Source organism: Gymnogyps californianus, chromosome 7, assembly GCF_018139145.2.
Source record: "Gymnogyps californianus isolate 813 chromosome 7, ASM1813914v2, whole genome shotgun sequence".
In the NCBI taxonomy this organism is placed as follows: Eukaryota; Metazoa; Chordata; class Aves; order Accipitriformes; family Cathartidae; genus Gymnogyps; species Gymnogyps californianus.
The window spans coordinates 3550059-3566155 of NC_059477.1; the positions used below are offsets into that span (position 1 = coordinate 3550059).

Consider the following 16097-nt stretch of genomic DNA (forward strand, 5'->3'; position numbering starts at 1 on the left):
TATTGGGCTTGTGCAGCTGGGGGACTGTTTTTGCTCTTTGTCAGATGAGGACTTCCCTGGGGACCTGTGAGTATTCGGGAGCTCTGACTTGCCCTTCCACGGACTCTAGTGGTCCTGTTTTCTTAAAGTGCTAAAGGGAGATGGATGACAAGCAAGAGCACGTTAAGTCTTTCCTACCCAACCTTACCCAAGGAAGTGAAGTAAACTTTATTTGATGGAAGTGTTTGGTTCATGCTTAATCATTATCTCAGTGCTGTGCGTATCACTGGTACAATTGGAGACCATTGCTTATTGTATTGATCACATCATTGAACTGAGACTTTTTTCTCCTTGCATATTTCTTCTGACCTGTAGTCTCATTTTGCTGTGGATTCGAAAACTCTTTAGGGAAGGATGGCCTGTTTCTTACGAACTGCCTTTGTCCAGCACAAATGAGCTGGTGTTTTTGTCAGGAACCACAATGAAAATAACTGTGTGGTCATCTAAATAGCACCCAGACACCGTTGAGAACATGTTTAAAAATGTAACAGCCAGTTTACTTGTAGTATTTGATGCAGAAGGGCAGACCTTACGGTAGGACCTAACAGCAGCCTTCTGACATACAAGCTGAGGTTACTAAGAAGCCAAGAGCCAGGCTCTTTATGGGGGTATGTGGCAGGAGGATGAGACAGTGGGTTTTAAATTGAAAGAGAGCAGGTTCTGACGTGATGCAGGGGGAAGAAAAATACTCGCTGTGAGGATGGTCAGGCATTGAAGCAGGAGCCTGGAAAGGCTGTGGAGCCACCAACCTTGGAGGTTTTCAAGAGCCAACTGGGCAAAGCCCTGAGCAACATGGTCTGAATTTGATGCCGACCCTGCTTTGAGCAGGAGGGTGGACTGGAAACCTCCCGAGGTCCCTTCAAGCCTGAACGATTCTGTAGTTCTTTGTTTTGGTGTGATAAAAATGAGTTGCTTTAAAATACTTGTGTTCCGGATGGAATAACATTGTGTTGACTTCTTGCAAAGGTACCCATAGGGTATGTGCTGATGGCAGAATTTGATATGTTAAAAAAGAAGTTTAAAAGTTATTTAAAAGGGTCCAGAATATGTTGTTTCTCGTGTTTGTATTGGAAGATACTCAATGCTGAAGAGCCGTGTGGCCGTAGAAAGAAAAAGTTCATAAATAAAAAATATGCTTGTTCCAGATGTAAGCTATTGTTCGTCAAAGATACTAAGTCAAAATGCATTTTTACTCTTGCATGTCATAAAGATTTGCAAATTGGCTTTGCGCGAGGAGGTGGAGGACTGCAAAGCTGAAATAGAATAAATTAGAGACACCCCATGGATTGGCGCTTAAAACTGAAATGTATCATACATGTAATCTGTCATTTACTAGGATGGTGCACAAAGTACAGTTAATTTAACTTCCTGCAGTTGGTATCGGTATCTAGGGAACTGGTGAGCCTTGTTCTCAGGGAGGCCTTAGAATAACTTGCTAAACTTGTGTCCCCGTCCCCCCATGTCCCCCCCCCCCCCTTCCATTTTTCAAGTTGCTTCATTCCGTTGTATATTGTGCTCACTTCTGGAGATATATAATTCTGCAGCATAGCTAGCAAGCATGTAAATCCTTTGGCCCTAATCATATGATGAAAACAGAAGGGGAAGTACTTACATGTGTGTTAAGCACAACATCTGAATTTTACATACAGGCATAGAGTTTTTCTAATGTGAAAGCTCAGCTGGTTATTGAAATTCATAAGGACGGTATCTACAATATTTTTAACATCAAAATAACCTTATTTCTGTCTTTTTCTGGCAGGTGGGAAGTTAACATACACAGTTCTGTACTGCTTGGTGTATTTGGCTTATGGAGACTTTAAGGCCCTTTGTTTTCCATATGGGAAAAATATAGCTAATTGTTTGCACTGATGTTGTTCTTCACCCAGATCAGGTGCAATTTTCAAACGTATGTCCAGAGTTAAGTTTGTTTACTTTCATTTTTGTGCTGTTTCTTAAGGCTAATTACAGTTTGCATGTCAGGATGAGGGAACGCATCTCTAAACCGTAAGGAGCCAAAGGCGTTGCCTAAAGCTGTATCTCCTGTTCCCTCTCTCCCCCCCAAAAATCGTTCATGAGCTGGAGTCCTCGGAGCAAGATTCCCCTTCCTTGGGGCACGTGCGTGTTGTGTTTGAACGGCTACTGGCAAAAGGCAGTGGTTGTTACCTGGTATCGTATGAATTGCCTGGCAGCCTCTTGTGATGAATAGCCCGGAGCGGTCCTTGTCTCCGACGGTGTCCTGTATTTACAGCGGTACCGACTGTGGGATAGACTTACCGTAGTGCTTCTTGAGGTACTGCAATTTATTTTCAGATAAACAGAAATGGATTACGTCAAGTCAATGCCATACTTGTTCCAGTACTGTGATTTCTTACCTTTAGCATACATCTTAGAGCATGTTTACGTAGTGGGTGTCATAAACGATTTCAAACATTGCAGGTAAATCATAACGCTGCCTGGCAGGGATTCTGCCTAGTATTTGCCCAGCGGCAGGGCTGTGGGGTTTTTTATGGACAAACCACTTCAGGTTGGCAAGCGCTGTTGAAGCCACGGTCCCTTGAAAGCGCTTGTGGTAACACATGGCTGCGCCCTGGAGCCTGCCGTCGTTTGGCTCCGTAAGTAACGGCACCCGGCGATGATGAGAGGGGACGATTTTTGGGTGCAAGCATGGAGGTCTGCTCTAGGTATGAGACCGCAGGTGCATTTTGCAGTTTCTGTCCGTGGCAGAGCCAGTTACCTTGAAATTCAAGCAGTGGACTGAAGAGACAGCAGCGCTCTGTGCAAAACCAGCCCTTTGCTCTTTTTGCCATGGGCATTTTTACCCTCTGAGAAGGTTTTTCCTGTTGTTGCAAGTAATTTTTCAGGCTGAAGTTGTCTGTGTTGCAAGAATTAAGAACTCTGTTCATTTAAATAGATCATATTTGCACAACAGGGAGGTGCAATAGTTGTCAAAAGGAGTCTGCCTGCCTACCAGTTCGAGTCTAGGGGCAAAGCAGTAAAATGGGGGAGAATGTCAATAACTGAACAACGGTGATATTTAGGGATTAGGGCTGTTTGTGGTGGGGTTTTGTAGAAGGTAGGTGATGTGGACTTAAATTTTGGTCTAGTGACTGTATATTTTGGATTTTGTTATCGTTGGTGAGGATTTAAGATCTACAGCATTGCAAGGCTCCTTCCTCCCATACACCAGCTTGTGCTTGGTTTTCATTAGCCCTTTTCTGTTAGCTGAAAGTTTCAGCCAACCTGCTCCTTTTTTGCCTTTTTTCTGTGTTTTGTTTTGTGTTCTTGAAGGTTGTGGCCCTTTCCCACAAGTCTGAGTGGCGGATATACTTACAGAAGGGAAAAGAAATTACACCTGTCTTTTTTCTGGCTTTCCTTCTGTTTAGAAGTGCTAGTGAAAGCACTGGCGTTTTGATTTTCTGTATGCTCGACCTTGATACTATTGCCGTTCTTCCTGTTACCTTGGATGCTGTACTTACAGTAAAAGGTTTCAGAAGCAGAGGAGTTGGGTGTAACACCAGGGTGACTAGCTGAGCGATGCCTTTTGCTCCCTGCTGAGCTATTCTGAACTACGCTGGGCGAACTGCTCACAGTCGTGCTGTACCAAGCCTGAGCTAATTTTACATTTTTCTCTATAAGACTAACTGGCTTTGCCTGGGATTAAAAGCAGAATATTAAAAATGTTACTGTATAGCATGTTCCAGCACTTCCGACTGGGCTGAAATGAGGAAGCAGTCGATCTCCCGAGAGGCCCGTTCTTGGCAGATTTCCACTCCAAAGAGGTTTGGACTTGAATACGGACGTCTGGAGACTTCAGTTGAGTTAGTGGATTTTCTCAGGTTCTCTACTCCCTAGCCTCCATCATTTCAGCCTTAGTTGTGCATAGTCATGCTGAACAGCAGTGTTTACCTAACTGCTGTGCCCATGTATGTGTGTGCAATGTCAGCGGTTAGGAAAAATGACACATAAAGTGTTTGCTGTTGGTCAAATGGATTCATCAATAAAAAATAATCTGCACCGCGGGGGGGGGGGGAGCAAAACCCGCCTTTCTTAAATAAATCTCACTGTTTCCTCTCTATCCACGCAAATAGTAATTAAAGAAACGCAGAGCACTTCTAAACACAACTGCTAACCGAGGGTAGTGCCTACACGAGGGTGTATTACCTGCCTGTGAAGCATAACAAGTTACGGAAGGCAGGGCCATTACTTGCAATAGGGAATTAACTCCTACAGATGTGTTTACAGTCTTGCCGAGTCAAGTCTCCTTATTTCATGCCCTGCTTAACAAGTGTGTTTCACGCTGAATTGTCCAGCTTTTATTTCATTGCTGTGTTCCCGTTTGCAGGCTGAAGCAAGACTTGCAGCAAAGCGAGCGGCGCGGGCAGAGGCACGGGAGATCCGGATGAAGGAACTGGAGAGGCAGCAGAAAGAGGTATGGTCAAGGCTTTGGGGGGTGTTTTGATCATCTTCTGTCCTGAACATAATCTGAGATCCTGGAACAAAGGGTTAATCTATATTTTGTCGAAACGTTAATAGTCTGCGTGGAGCTAATGTTGATCATAGACTAGCAAATAAAATAGCCTGGAAAAAATATGGATTGTGGCAAGAATTTTATCTTGGTGAAGTCAGTATAATTATTCACAGAAAATACTGGTAGTTAGTTAGTAATCATTGTTTAATATTAAACTTTGAAGTACGCAGCTTGTTTGTGTATGCGTTGGCAGGGGTGGGTTCTTATCACTTCGTTAGAAATCTAATGAATATGGAAGACTCTTGGCCCTTGTATAACTCTACTTGTGAGGTGTTTTGCTTTGTTGCTGTGAAGCTGGCATTGTGGTCTCCCCCGTTTTGTAAAAATGGTGGTCTGCTGTTGGCAGAAGTAATGGTAGAAACTGAACTTGGCAAAACATTACCTTCTCCAAAGTGTTTGGATTAAATGCCCGGTATAGTCTCTCCCAAATTATGGAAGAGCTAGTTGTTTTATACCATCAGCAAAGTTACTGTGCCTCTGCATGTCAGCATGTGGGAGATCATGGGCTTCCAGTATAGGAAAGACCAAAAAAGCAGCTTCTGCTCCTGCTGTGTTTGACAAGTAGGAGCTGTACTAAATGTCACTCCACTCCGAGAAACTGAGAGCAGCATTTGTTTTGAAGCTCTAGAAGCTAAACCAGCACTATTAGAATGGGGCTGCAAGCATGGGTTGGCACAGGTGGACTGAACTAGAAGGGCTTAAAACTTGTATTTGTTGATGTGCATTTAATGAAACAGCAGAGTAGACATAACAGGACCAACAGTAATCATATTTTAATTTTTTCAAATAGATTTTGAAGGAAAGGGAAGAAGTAAGGAGCTTGGGGGCAGAGTGTGGGAATACGTAGTAAGAATAAACGTACATCTGTGCTTTAGGGTGTAGAGAAGGATTCAGTTTAGCTTTTAAACAGCGAATCGGGATGTGATAGCAGTCTAGTGTCGGTGCAGGCTGCAGTAATCAGCCTGCGAAAGAAGCTCTTGGGCAGTTTGCCCATGCTCAGCCTTGTGCTGGAGCGTCTTGTCTAGTTGAGGCACGTCTGGATGTGTCTTAGCACCCTGTAGCCACAGCAGGGTTGATGTACCTGCAAACACACCAGGAGTAAGAGCTGTGGGAGAGCGTTGCTGCAAGCACAGTGCTTGTGGAAGAGAGGAGCCTTTTTCTGCTACAGCTGCTGCTTCTCGAAGGATGTTTCTTGCAACCTGGACCACAGTCAGAAGGCCTGGACTGCAGATGAGCGTTGGTACTGTCAAGCTGCCTGCTGTGCCTACAGCCTGAGCGATGGGACTTGCCGAGCAGCCTTTGGAACATCCGTGGTAAACAACCACTAGGTGTTTTGTTTGGGCAGCAAAGTAAATATGGGTGTCGTGGCAGCTGACAGGGGTGTTACTGTCTAATTTGCAGATAACTTTAATGGAGCTGATGACCCCTTTGAAGTTTAAAAGCTGATGCTGCAATGGGTGTCCTAGTAAATTGAGATTTTGGTATGAAAACTAAAGCTTGTGTGTGTGCTCCTGCAGTTAATAACTGAAGAGCTAGTGATCTGAAAATCTGTGAAAACTTCTTTGTGTAGACAGAAATGGAATAGTACCGGATGTCACTCTGAAATACCAAATTCAGTGAAAGCTAAGCCGGATATCCACTACAATCTGTTTTGTAATTCACTGGCATAAATGACATAGTGCGACTACACATTTATTTAATATTTTGCAACTTGGGTATTCTGTAACTTTTTCAAATAGCTTCATCTCAGCCCCCAGTTGCAAGGTAGAGCTAGTAAGGATGGCTGCAGGAAGATTTTCATTGCCACAAGTATCTTGCAGATACAATACAAGAAAACATAAATACAGAAAATCCCAAGCAGCGATCAACATGAGAGATTTGGCACCTGCCCCTTCCTTGGAGGAGAACGTGCTGTGTCTGTACAGCTTGTTGTCTGCCATCTTCGTTTTCCTTCGCAAACTTTTCAGAGAAATAAATAGCACATTCCCACTACTGCCGTGTTGAATAACCAGAACTTAAAGCACTTGCTTTACTACTTCAGAAGGCTTTTTAGAGCCAGTTATGGGAGTTAAAAAGCAATAAATAAATTTATTGCATGTGTGTGTACTTGTTCATGCTTAAAGCAGTGTACATGCCCTGACAGGCTTCTTGTGGAGCATGGATTACTTGAGAATATATTTACATTGTTGGTTAAGAGTTTCCAGATGCTACCATTACGAGCTATAACCATGGCAGTATAGCTCTCACTGGCAGTAAAGTAGGGTGTTTTAACAATTTAGATTTGGACTGGAAATTGGCTCCTCTCCTGCCCACCATTTAGTATTAATGAAATTTCTTAATCTTGTGCTTTATTTCCTCATTTTAAAATAATTGGGTGACTTTTGCATCATGAGCCTACATACATGATTTAGCTAATGTTCTGCTTGCCATGACAAAAGAAATATGCATGCAAAAGCACCAGGTATCTGAGATTTTTGTTCTCTTACGAATGTTTCTGTAGGTAGAATGAGCAGTAACTTCGTTAGAAAGCTATTAAAACGCCCTGTGCGGGTTCTGTTGGCTAGCCATACATGAAGAATGCACCAAAGATTAGTCACAACTGTGTAGTAAAGCTCATAGGTAAATGGTGAAGACTACACGATATCGTACCGAGCTCTTCTTTTAGCAGAAATTATTTCATGTAAAACACATAATTGACAGCAGAAATTGCTGCATAGTCTATTCTTCTGGAAATTTAAAATTGTATTCATCATCAGCCACGCTATTGATAAGCTCCTTTCCTTTTGAAAGGAGCATACGATGAGAAGCTCGTGGCAGACAGCTTGGCTTTAGATGATGGTGAGGACGCTTGCTGCAGGTGTGGGCTCAGCCCTTGCTCAGGCTGCCGTACCTCGTGCCAGTGGTCGCTGCTATTCATCTCACGGTTGGTGTGCTCGGAGGGATAGCTTTAGTAAACTCGGTTTGAACTATAAGGTGGCTCTAAGAATTCTTCTGGAAACTTAAGGTGAAGCAACATACGGCTGTAGTAGTATGGTAGCTGCAGAAATTATATAGCAGGAATAGATGGGATTTTGGAAGAAAACACTCTGAATTGCAGTGTGAGATGTGGAAGGCTGCTGGCGTTCGCTGTGGTGGGGCAGGATTGCAGGTGTGTTCCAGAGGCGGTATCGTCTCATCACCTGGCATCACCTCATGCCAGGCAGCAGAAAGAAGGATAAGTGTGCCAGTGTTTTGGGGTTTGTGGTTTGGTTTTGGTTTTTTGTTGTTTTTTTTTTCCTCCGGGGAGAGGAAGGTAAGGAGGAGAGCATGAGTACAAGTTTAGTAGGAAAGTGTAAACTAGGTAAATGAAAGGTGTTTTCTGAACCCGAAGAAAGAAAATGAGCACAAGAATCATGAAAATGAGCACAAGAATCATGATCTGATATATGCTAATTTATGAAGGTAAGGGTAGTGATCAGTCTTGGATCACATATATGTGTATATATTTATGTATTTAGTAGAGAATGGGTTCCTGGTCATGAGGCTCTAAGAAGGGCACAGGTCTAATAAACATAACTGCTTGAATGTTTCGGACTTCTTATTCTGTGCTGCTTTGTTGTTGTTATGCACCAAAGCTGTAAATAATTAATCTGGAGGTCACAGTAGGTTTTCTGGTATGCCTCCATGCATAGTAAGTCAGTACAGGAGAGCTCTCATGTGAGGCAATGCCAATGCATGATATAAGCTGAAAGGACGATTACAATAGATAGTACTTGCTCCCTCGCCTGTTTCCGTACCACTGGTACCCACCCAGCTGGTGCGGGTCAGAGCAGTGATGGGTCCTGTGTTTTGTACCATACCATGCTGCCATGGTCTTTGAACATTTGGTTTACAGTTGCAGAGTCTAAGGCCAGTCCGTTTGGCACGTAGTGTAGAGTTGTGTTTGGTACTGAGACAAACGCGTGTGTGCGTTCAGATATTTATTTTTAATTCACGCAGAAGAGCAAGTCAGGAGTTGTCGGCTCGGTTTTTCTGAGTAACAAGTTGTTAATTCTCATGGGCTACCGGGTAAAATGGAGAGAAGAATTTTTTTCTGTGTATTTTTTTTTTTTTTTCTTAGAAGCTTGGCATAAGATATATTAAAGCCTTTTTCCCCCAGAAATATTTAACAGTAATGTTTCAAGACACATAAAAGCTGCAGCATTAGGGCTAACTGTAGAGAACGTTTTATGTAGGAGTACCTTCTGTGTGTTCTGCTGGCAAGACTTTAAATGTCTCTTCGAGAACTGACACTTGGAGACCACAATTTAAGCTGATATTAGTGCCTGAAGTGAAAAGAGAATGATCTCCTCCCACTCCTTAATCTGCAGGATAAGATTCTTCCTTGCCAGTTCACACAGCAGATGAGCCTGTGCTTCTAGTTCAAGGCAAGTGCATTGTGCTTGTCTCCTAGCTTCATTTTCAGCTCTCACTAAAGTGAGGGCACAGCACAAAACTTGCCTTTGCTATATTGTATATTTGTTCTTTACCAGCATACTTGTTTGCACATACTTTTCCTCCTCTGGATTCATATTTCTTTGGAATAAAATATGTTACCAGTACTTTCTGTCGTGGGTTTCCTTTTTTTTTTTTTCCATGTCAGTTCCTTGAGCACATAGTAAATTTAGTAAATGCACTAAAGCCAAGTTAATGTGGGCAAAAGACTTGCAAACACTCTTGATCTGCTCACCCATCCTGTTGACTCTGATTTAGACCCCTTGTTCCCGGGCTAGGATTTGGTGCCCGCAAGTCTGATGTGAGTCAGTGGGTCCCGTGGCGCAGCTGGCATTTGGGATTGTTTGAAGCCATTGAAAATCCCAGGCAGTGCAGGAAAAACTAGTTAAAAGCGGAATTCTCGTGGCTTGAATGGGAGGGGAGAGACTGACTGTGAAATGTGGTGCTTACATATGCAGGGAAGAAATTAAGGAGGTTTGTGATGGTTAACGTGTATCTTTCTTATACAACCAGTGTGAAGTTGCACAGGAAAATTTGGAGAGGGACAATGTTGAAGGTGGTTTCAGTAGACTGGATTTCTGCCTTCTGCTGCCATCTAACTGTGCTTCACTGGCTTGTTCTGTCCCATTCTAAAGTTATTTCTATGAAAAACTTTATTTTTGTGGGAAACCTCATGTGATGAGGAAACCAGGAAAGCAGTCTGCCACTAATACTGTGGATAAAACGCTTTTTTTTTTTTTTTTTTTTTGCAATATCGTAGTACAGGCAAGTGCTATTTAAGGCATTTCACTGCTTAGATGTCTGTTGACTCTGTTAAGCGCTTTGTGGGGGGCATACCTGCAATAGGGATTATTGTTTAAAAGCGTGTGTTTTCTCCTGTAACATACTGTCTAAGGAGGACAGTACACTGATGTGAGATCAGCCGCTTTGGAGCAGAGCTGTTGTAATGCCTGTTGGCTAATGGATGACCAAAAAATTCCAGGTTTTATAAAAAGCTGGAACAGTTACGATGACGCACTTGGCTTTGTCCCTGTGCCCCTCTCCACAGCCCTCCGTGGTGTCTGGCCCTGAACAAGGGCCTCGTTGTTATCTTATCCATTGGCACTCTGGGTCCTGGACACAAGACTTCTTGTGTGTCTCGCTTTGTGCTCAACGGGAATACCTGCTATGCCAAGCCTGAAGCATTGGGGTTTGAAACAGAAGACTTCCATGGTGTTGCCTCGAAGCGTGGGTGAAACAACGGCATTGGAAAGTTAAAGCTTAAAGGTTAAACAGCTACATGGTAATTGCCGCATCTAAAACAGTGGTGTTTGGCTTCTGTGTATGGATGAAAGGCACTCAGCGTGTGCAATGGAGAAGCAAAAGATCGGAGTCGGTATGCAGTCTTAGGAACTGTGGGAGGGTTTAGTTCATTTTCCTCTTCAGGGTTTTCTTAGTAAAAGGTAAGTGAGGTGATTAGTTGTGTGGGAAAGCTAGTTTTAAATGTGGCCCCTAATTATCCCCCCTGTGCTTGTAGGAATAGGAATTAATGCTTCTGAGGTATGAAGCTGGGTTCTGCGGCGGTCCTTCACCATCACGAAGGGGAACCTGGTCAGGAGGGCAGGGATTGAAAGAAGTACGCGCTGCTTCCCAGCATTGGAAGATAAGCAGTAAGGCAGCTGAGGGCTTTCAGACCAGAGCTGTGATATGCTTCCTACAGATACAAAGCTAGGTGTTCAGCAGAGAAGTGGGGAGAATGAAGCTGCAATTTCCTTCTGGATTTGTGTAGCCAGTTAGGTGTTTTTGAACAAGAAGGGTTTCTTGCTTTAGAAGTGCTAGGAGAGATGCAAGAAAAAACATGTTTTCTGCTTTCACGTGGATTTACAAAGCTGATCAGTCAAGGGCAGTTCTCCACTTAAACAAAATTCAGATGTATTAGAGTGGCTGTAATGCTTCCGTGTATTATTAAAATGGTTCAAGACTATGGAACGACTTTGTAGAGTCAGCAGTTAATTTATTAGGGCCTGCAAATGGTGTGAGGCTCCGTGGAAACATTAAAAACTGAAAAAGCAACCTGCAGAGATCCTCCAATGCTGGCAATATATGTGCAAGAAATTTTCAGAGAGTTTTAACGAGCTGACACTGCTGTACACAGGTGAAAGTTGTATAGCATTGAGGCTTTTGTAACTATGTTTCATCAGTTAAGGACAAATTTTGTCCTTAACAGAAGAACAGATCTTCTGTAGTTAATACCGTTTGCTTTTATTGTGATGGTAAATGCACAACTATCATCTCAGGTGAATATTTGGGCATCCATTGCTTTGAAGGAGGGAGACTGGAAAAGCGAGAGGCCCTGGCTCACAGCTGGCTTAGGCTCCGGTCGGGTGCAAAGTCCAGGGAGCAAATGTTGCATGTGCCTCCCAAGAGCCTAGCGGGTATGAAAACAGGAATGCTGTGTTTTAGCTGTTCATGTGGAGGAGGCCTAGAATGTAAATGCTGCTTTCATTCTACCTAACTCTACAGGGCTTCAACGTGCACTTTTTTGTAGCCGTGTTTTGCTGTGTATTCTGTGTAAATGATTTTTTTTTTTTTTCCCCTTTAGAACGAGCTATGGAACGTTGCATTGCTATTTATTCATTCACGCTACCTTTTGTTTCCTTGTTTCTTTCCTTTCCCTTTTCCCCTAGATCTATCAAGTTCAGAAGGTAGGGCTTGCTCTCTTTCATTCGTGTTTGCATGTGTTCCCACGTTATGAGTCTTGCTAGCATTTCAGAAAAACCTCTAAAGAATGGAAGATGCACAGCAGGCTTTGTATTTCCGTGCAATTCCCCCCTTCCCTCCCATAGTCTTGCGGGGCGGATAATAAAGGGGAGTGGGGGAAGATGACCCATGTAAAATGTATCTGGTCGGGCACTTAATATAATTTTTCCTACAGACTGTTGGGCAAAGAATAAGCAATAAGCAGAAGAGTAATTTGGCAAACCAGCCATCATAGGAGGGTATGGTGGCTCCATGTGTCACCAAGAACCGTACAGACATTTGTGTGTTGAAGGCCAAGAGCATTGCTGAAAATATTTCAGGCTGTGGGCAAGCATTTAACAGGTGCCAGCAGGAAGAATGACTTTCAGATTACTTTGTTTGCAGAAAGTCACTGAAGTAAGTCAGGGATGCTGTGTTTGAATTGATAATCTTTTGGTAAATAAACCGTATGGCCTTTCTTCCAATGTGACCTAAGCATTATAAAGGCTTTTATATTGTTTAATCCTCTCTCACCTCAGTTTAAAGTCATCATCTCTTCCCTCCTCCCAGTTTCCTTTTCATAGTTCCAAATGATGGCGATGATGATAATAATAATAATAGCTCTAACTGAGGTCACTTGCTATGTAACAACAGAGAGTTTGGGGTCTGTGTTACGATGTTTGGCTGTTCTATACTTCCAGCACGTGAACTGTGTGGTACCTAGAAAGAGAAATAGCTCCAAAGAGATTTTGCAGGAGGGAGAAAGCCTGTATTTCTCCAGGCCTGCCATTTTTTACCTTATTGAATATTTCTTTTTTTCCTGAGATATTTTTATTGCTTGCTGAATGATAAATGTCTCCTAAAACCACAGCCTGTATGTTTTTGTTCTGGCACTCCAGCTGCCTTAACTGCATGTTTCCCTCGCTTGACCTAGCTGTGCGTGGAAATGCTGTTCTCCTCTTTAAGTGCATATGTATATGAAGATAGCTACTCAAATCATGTGCTCTGGTATTTAATCCTGACCCCATCAATTTGGCAACAAATATATCTTACTCTTATTTTTATTTGTGGAGTTGACTGCGTACTGAGCGACTCAAATTAACATCTGCCCATGGATCAACAGGTTCGTTATCAATCTCCTTTATAGGAACTAATTTAATCTTCTGGTGCAAACGCAGCCCCATGGGAGACAAGGAGGTTGTTTACTGTTGGTGTCCTGACATGGATGAGAAGATAAGTGGGTTAGCCTCGCAACATCCCGTAGCGAGTTTGCAAGTCTAGCAGTTTCACTGTCACTTACTCAGCAAATCTGATCTGGAATTCTCTCTCAATGGTATTAACGTCATTAATTATTTAATTATAATATCACTTTTCAGGGTAGAAGGGAACTTGAGTCCGGCAAAGGCCTCTAACTGAAAACCAAATGAATGGATAAGCACCAGTTCTTCCTTTAACCCACGCGGCCATTCGAACCAGGCCCCTCGGGGCAGAACACAAGAGTCGGTATAGAGAAAGAAATGGGAAGTGCTGAGGGGGCAAAATACCTGAGATTTCAAATACTGCCAATTCAGTCCAGTGTGAGATGTGCTGTTTAAAAGATTATAAATTAAAAATAGTCTCAAGGCAATCGCATTCGTTAACATTTTTCTTTTGGGATATTAAGCACGTAGCTATGTAACTTTAAATGGTGGAGGAAAAGACTGTAAGTGGAACTTGTGACATAACAAGTCTTTTAAGGGGTATTTCCTTATCTCCCTTTTGCAAACCTGAATTCAGAAGCCTATGTCAGAAAGTAAGGAGAACAGAGGGCAGGAAAAGGAAGCAGCAGACCTTACAAAAATTATTAACATGTTTGTGGATCCTTCCTGTGTGGGAGAGAGGATTCTCCATTTTCATAGTGTTTTTTAAAAATTGATTTCTAGTGTTAGAAAATGTTTTGCATCTCTTGGGGGCGGGGGAGCCTCTAATAAGGCTTTACCTGACCTGATTTACTACAAAGCATATAATCTGTAGGTTCTGATCATGTACACAATCCTGACCAGCTGGAGGTCATACAACTTTCAGGGGTCGTTTTCAGGGTGTGATGTACATAAAACTTAATTTTATAACAGGCTCTTCTATGTGTTATGCTTCTGCCTGGAAGTAACTAGTCTGAGCACTTGTGAGGAAGCGTGTAATGCTTGAAGGAACAGCGGTTCATGTCATGCACTCTAATTTCATGTAGTTTAAGGGAGAAATTTCACTTGCGTGCAATTTGGTTAGGCATGGTATAGGGGTATTAGATGTATTTGAGCACACACTGAGGTGCTTTGCAGGGAAAGCAGAGGGGAATACTTCCCTGTTCTCATAAGGATGTGGTTAAAGAGCTTGTTGAACCATTGTCTCTTTTCCTTGTTCCAGAGGGATGTTTGCATACTATTTAAATCTGCAATGCAGTGAATTTATTTCCTGTTTTCAAATTACTGGCCTAAAAACTTATTTTCTAATATTTTTCCTAGTAAATGGGATGGCTGTGAGCTCCTGCCTTTTCCCAATTTGACCCCTAAACTGACAGCATTTAAAGGTCCTTGTACAGTTTGGGCTGTCCAGGATGTGTCATTGGGCACCCTGCTGCCTATTCTGCTTCATAACAGAGACTTTCTTCTCTCCAGAGCTGTTAAGATGAAAATGAAGATGACCTTAACGTGAAAATAATTTTGTTGTTTAACGAGGAAGAACTCTGAAGTGGGAATAAACTGATACAGTATCAAAGAACACATAGCTGTTTGTTCTAGTTTATTAATAAATAGTGAATGAGGTTTTTAAGGGTGAAACTAAAATTACATTAATACCATTGAGCGAGTGCTGAATGCAGAGTATAATACAGAATGGGTTTCTGATTTTTTTTGATCATTACCTAAGGTTTTGACTGTTGGTACTCCTGCCTCCTCAAGCCTCTAGGAAAGCTGGCAAGTACAGGCTTGTTTTTTCCACAAATACATGAACCTCAAAGCACATAATGTAAATTTTTCTAAAATACATATTATGCTTCCTTAAGCAGGATTTCCATTTGCTGATTACTGTGCTTTAGGCCGGTGATTTTTCTTCACGCAGGAATGTTATGGTCACCATTATAAATGCAAACTTCCTGAGACTAGATTTGAAGCGCGTGTTTGGGGAGGAAGAAAAGTCATGCGAAACTTGTGGATCTTTGAACAATTTGCTGTCTGGTGGAAATGCAAGTTCATTGGGAAGTTCCCAGTGTGGTGCAAAGAAATTATGAACTGAGAAGCGGTTCAGAAGAGACAGTCTACTAAGAAAACGCGTGGCATTTGGTACTGAAATGCAGGGAGCTTTCCAGTCTTGCCTGCATTGGTGAAGCATGTCCTCTTCTATCCTTGTTGGTGACACCACCCCTGTCAAGATGGTCGAAGTGTAGGCAAAAAGCCTTGTGCTCTGAAAAGGAGCTCTGGGGAGTTCTGAATACAGTGAATAAGAATGCCTAGAGATTAGTTGTATTGTATTCAACTTGTCTTCCCGGTTTGACAAATCTGTACGGCAAACATGATTTGACAGCATTTTCCATCCTGGAAGTGTTCTGCATTTGGATCCCTTGTAATGAGTCTTGACTTAAATGGGTCAGGAATTCAAGACTCATTACGCTCCTTGCTCCTGTCCCCGCAGCGCTGGGTTTTTTGCACTGCTGAGAAAGAAGCAGCTGTCAAGTACCCCGGCTGTACCCCAAACACCCCTTTCCCCACGCCGGGCAGCTTTTCCTGGACACGTGCTGCAGAGGGCTCCGGTGGCACTTGGCACAGCTTTCCCCTGGCATGTTTGTGTGCGTGAAGCTCGGCCAAAAGCTGGCAATGCATGTCTAAATGTTCTGTGTTTGCCTTTCTCATCTAAATTCTGTTTTTTCCCTTTTCTGTCTGTAGAAATATTATGGTCTGGATACTAAATGGGGAGACATCGAGCAATGGATGGTAGGCCTTGATCAACGTAGCTAAACAACTTTTACATGTTGAAGTTTTGTATAGTCCATAGAGTTTGAAATCCCACGAAGTAGGTATTTTCATGTATTGGATATGTGAATTCCACTCTTATCGCAAGCATTCTTGCAGTCTGCATCAATGCCTGAAACGTGGCTTTTGATCAGCTTAAAACTGGCAAGGGTTTGGTTAGAGCCATCTCTTTTTACAGACCTCTGTCTCCACTCTGTCACTCGAAGATTAGATTAGCATATAGACCCGTTACAGCCACTTGTGATCCAAGGAATACATGTACTCATTTTACTTCTTGTGGATTTTGTTACAGTTTGAGTCTTCTCAAATCTCCATTCAGGTAGATTTTGGGCAAGTTT

General features: G+C 42.6%; 1 protein-coding gene across 1 annotated transcript in view; it reads left to right on the plus strand.

The window, feature by feature from the left end:
• The window catches only part of LRRFIP1 (LRR binding FLII interacting protein 1), a 116419-nt gene that overhangs the window by 46497 nt on the left and 53825 nt on the right, over positions 1–16097 (plus strand). The window contains exons 2-4 of the mRNA XM_050899965.1: positions 4382–4468; positions 11707–11724; positions 15673–15720. Coding sequence (XP_050755922.1) covers positions 4382–4468; positions 11707–11724; positions 15673–15720 — 153 coding nt within the window. The remainder of the gene's footprint in view (positions 1–4381; positions 4469–11706; positions 11725–15672; positions 15721–16097) is intronic.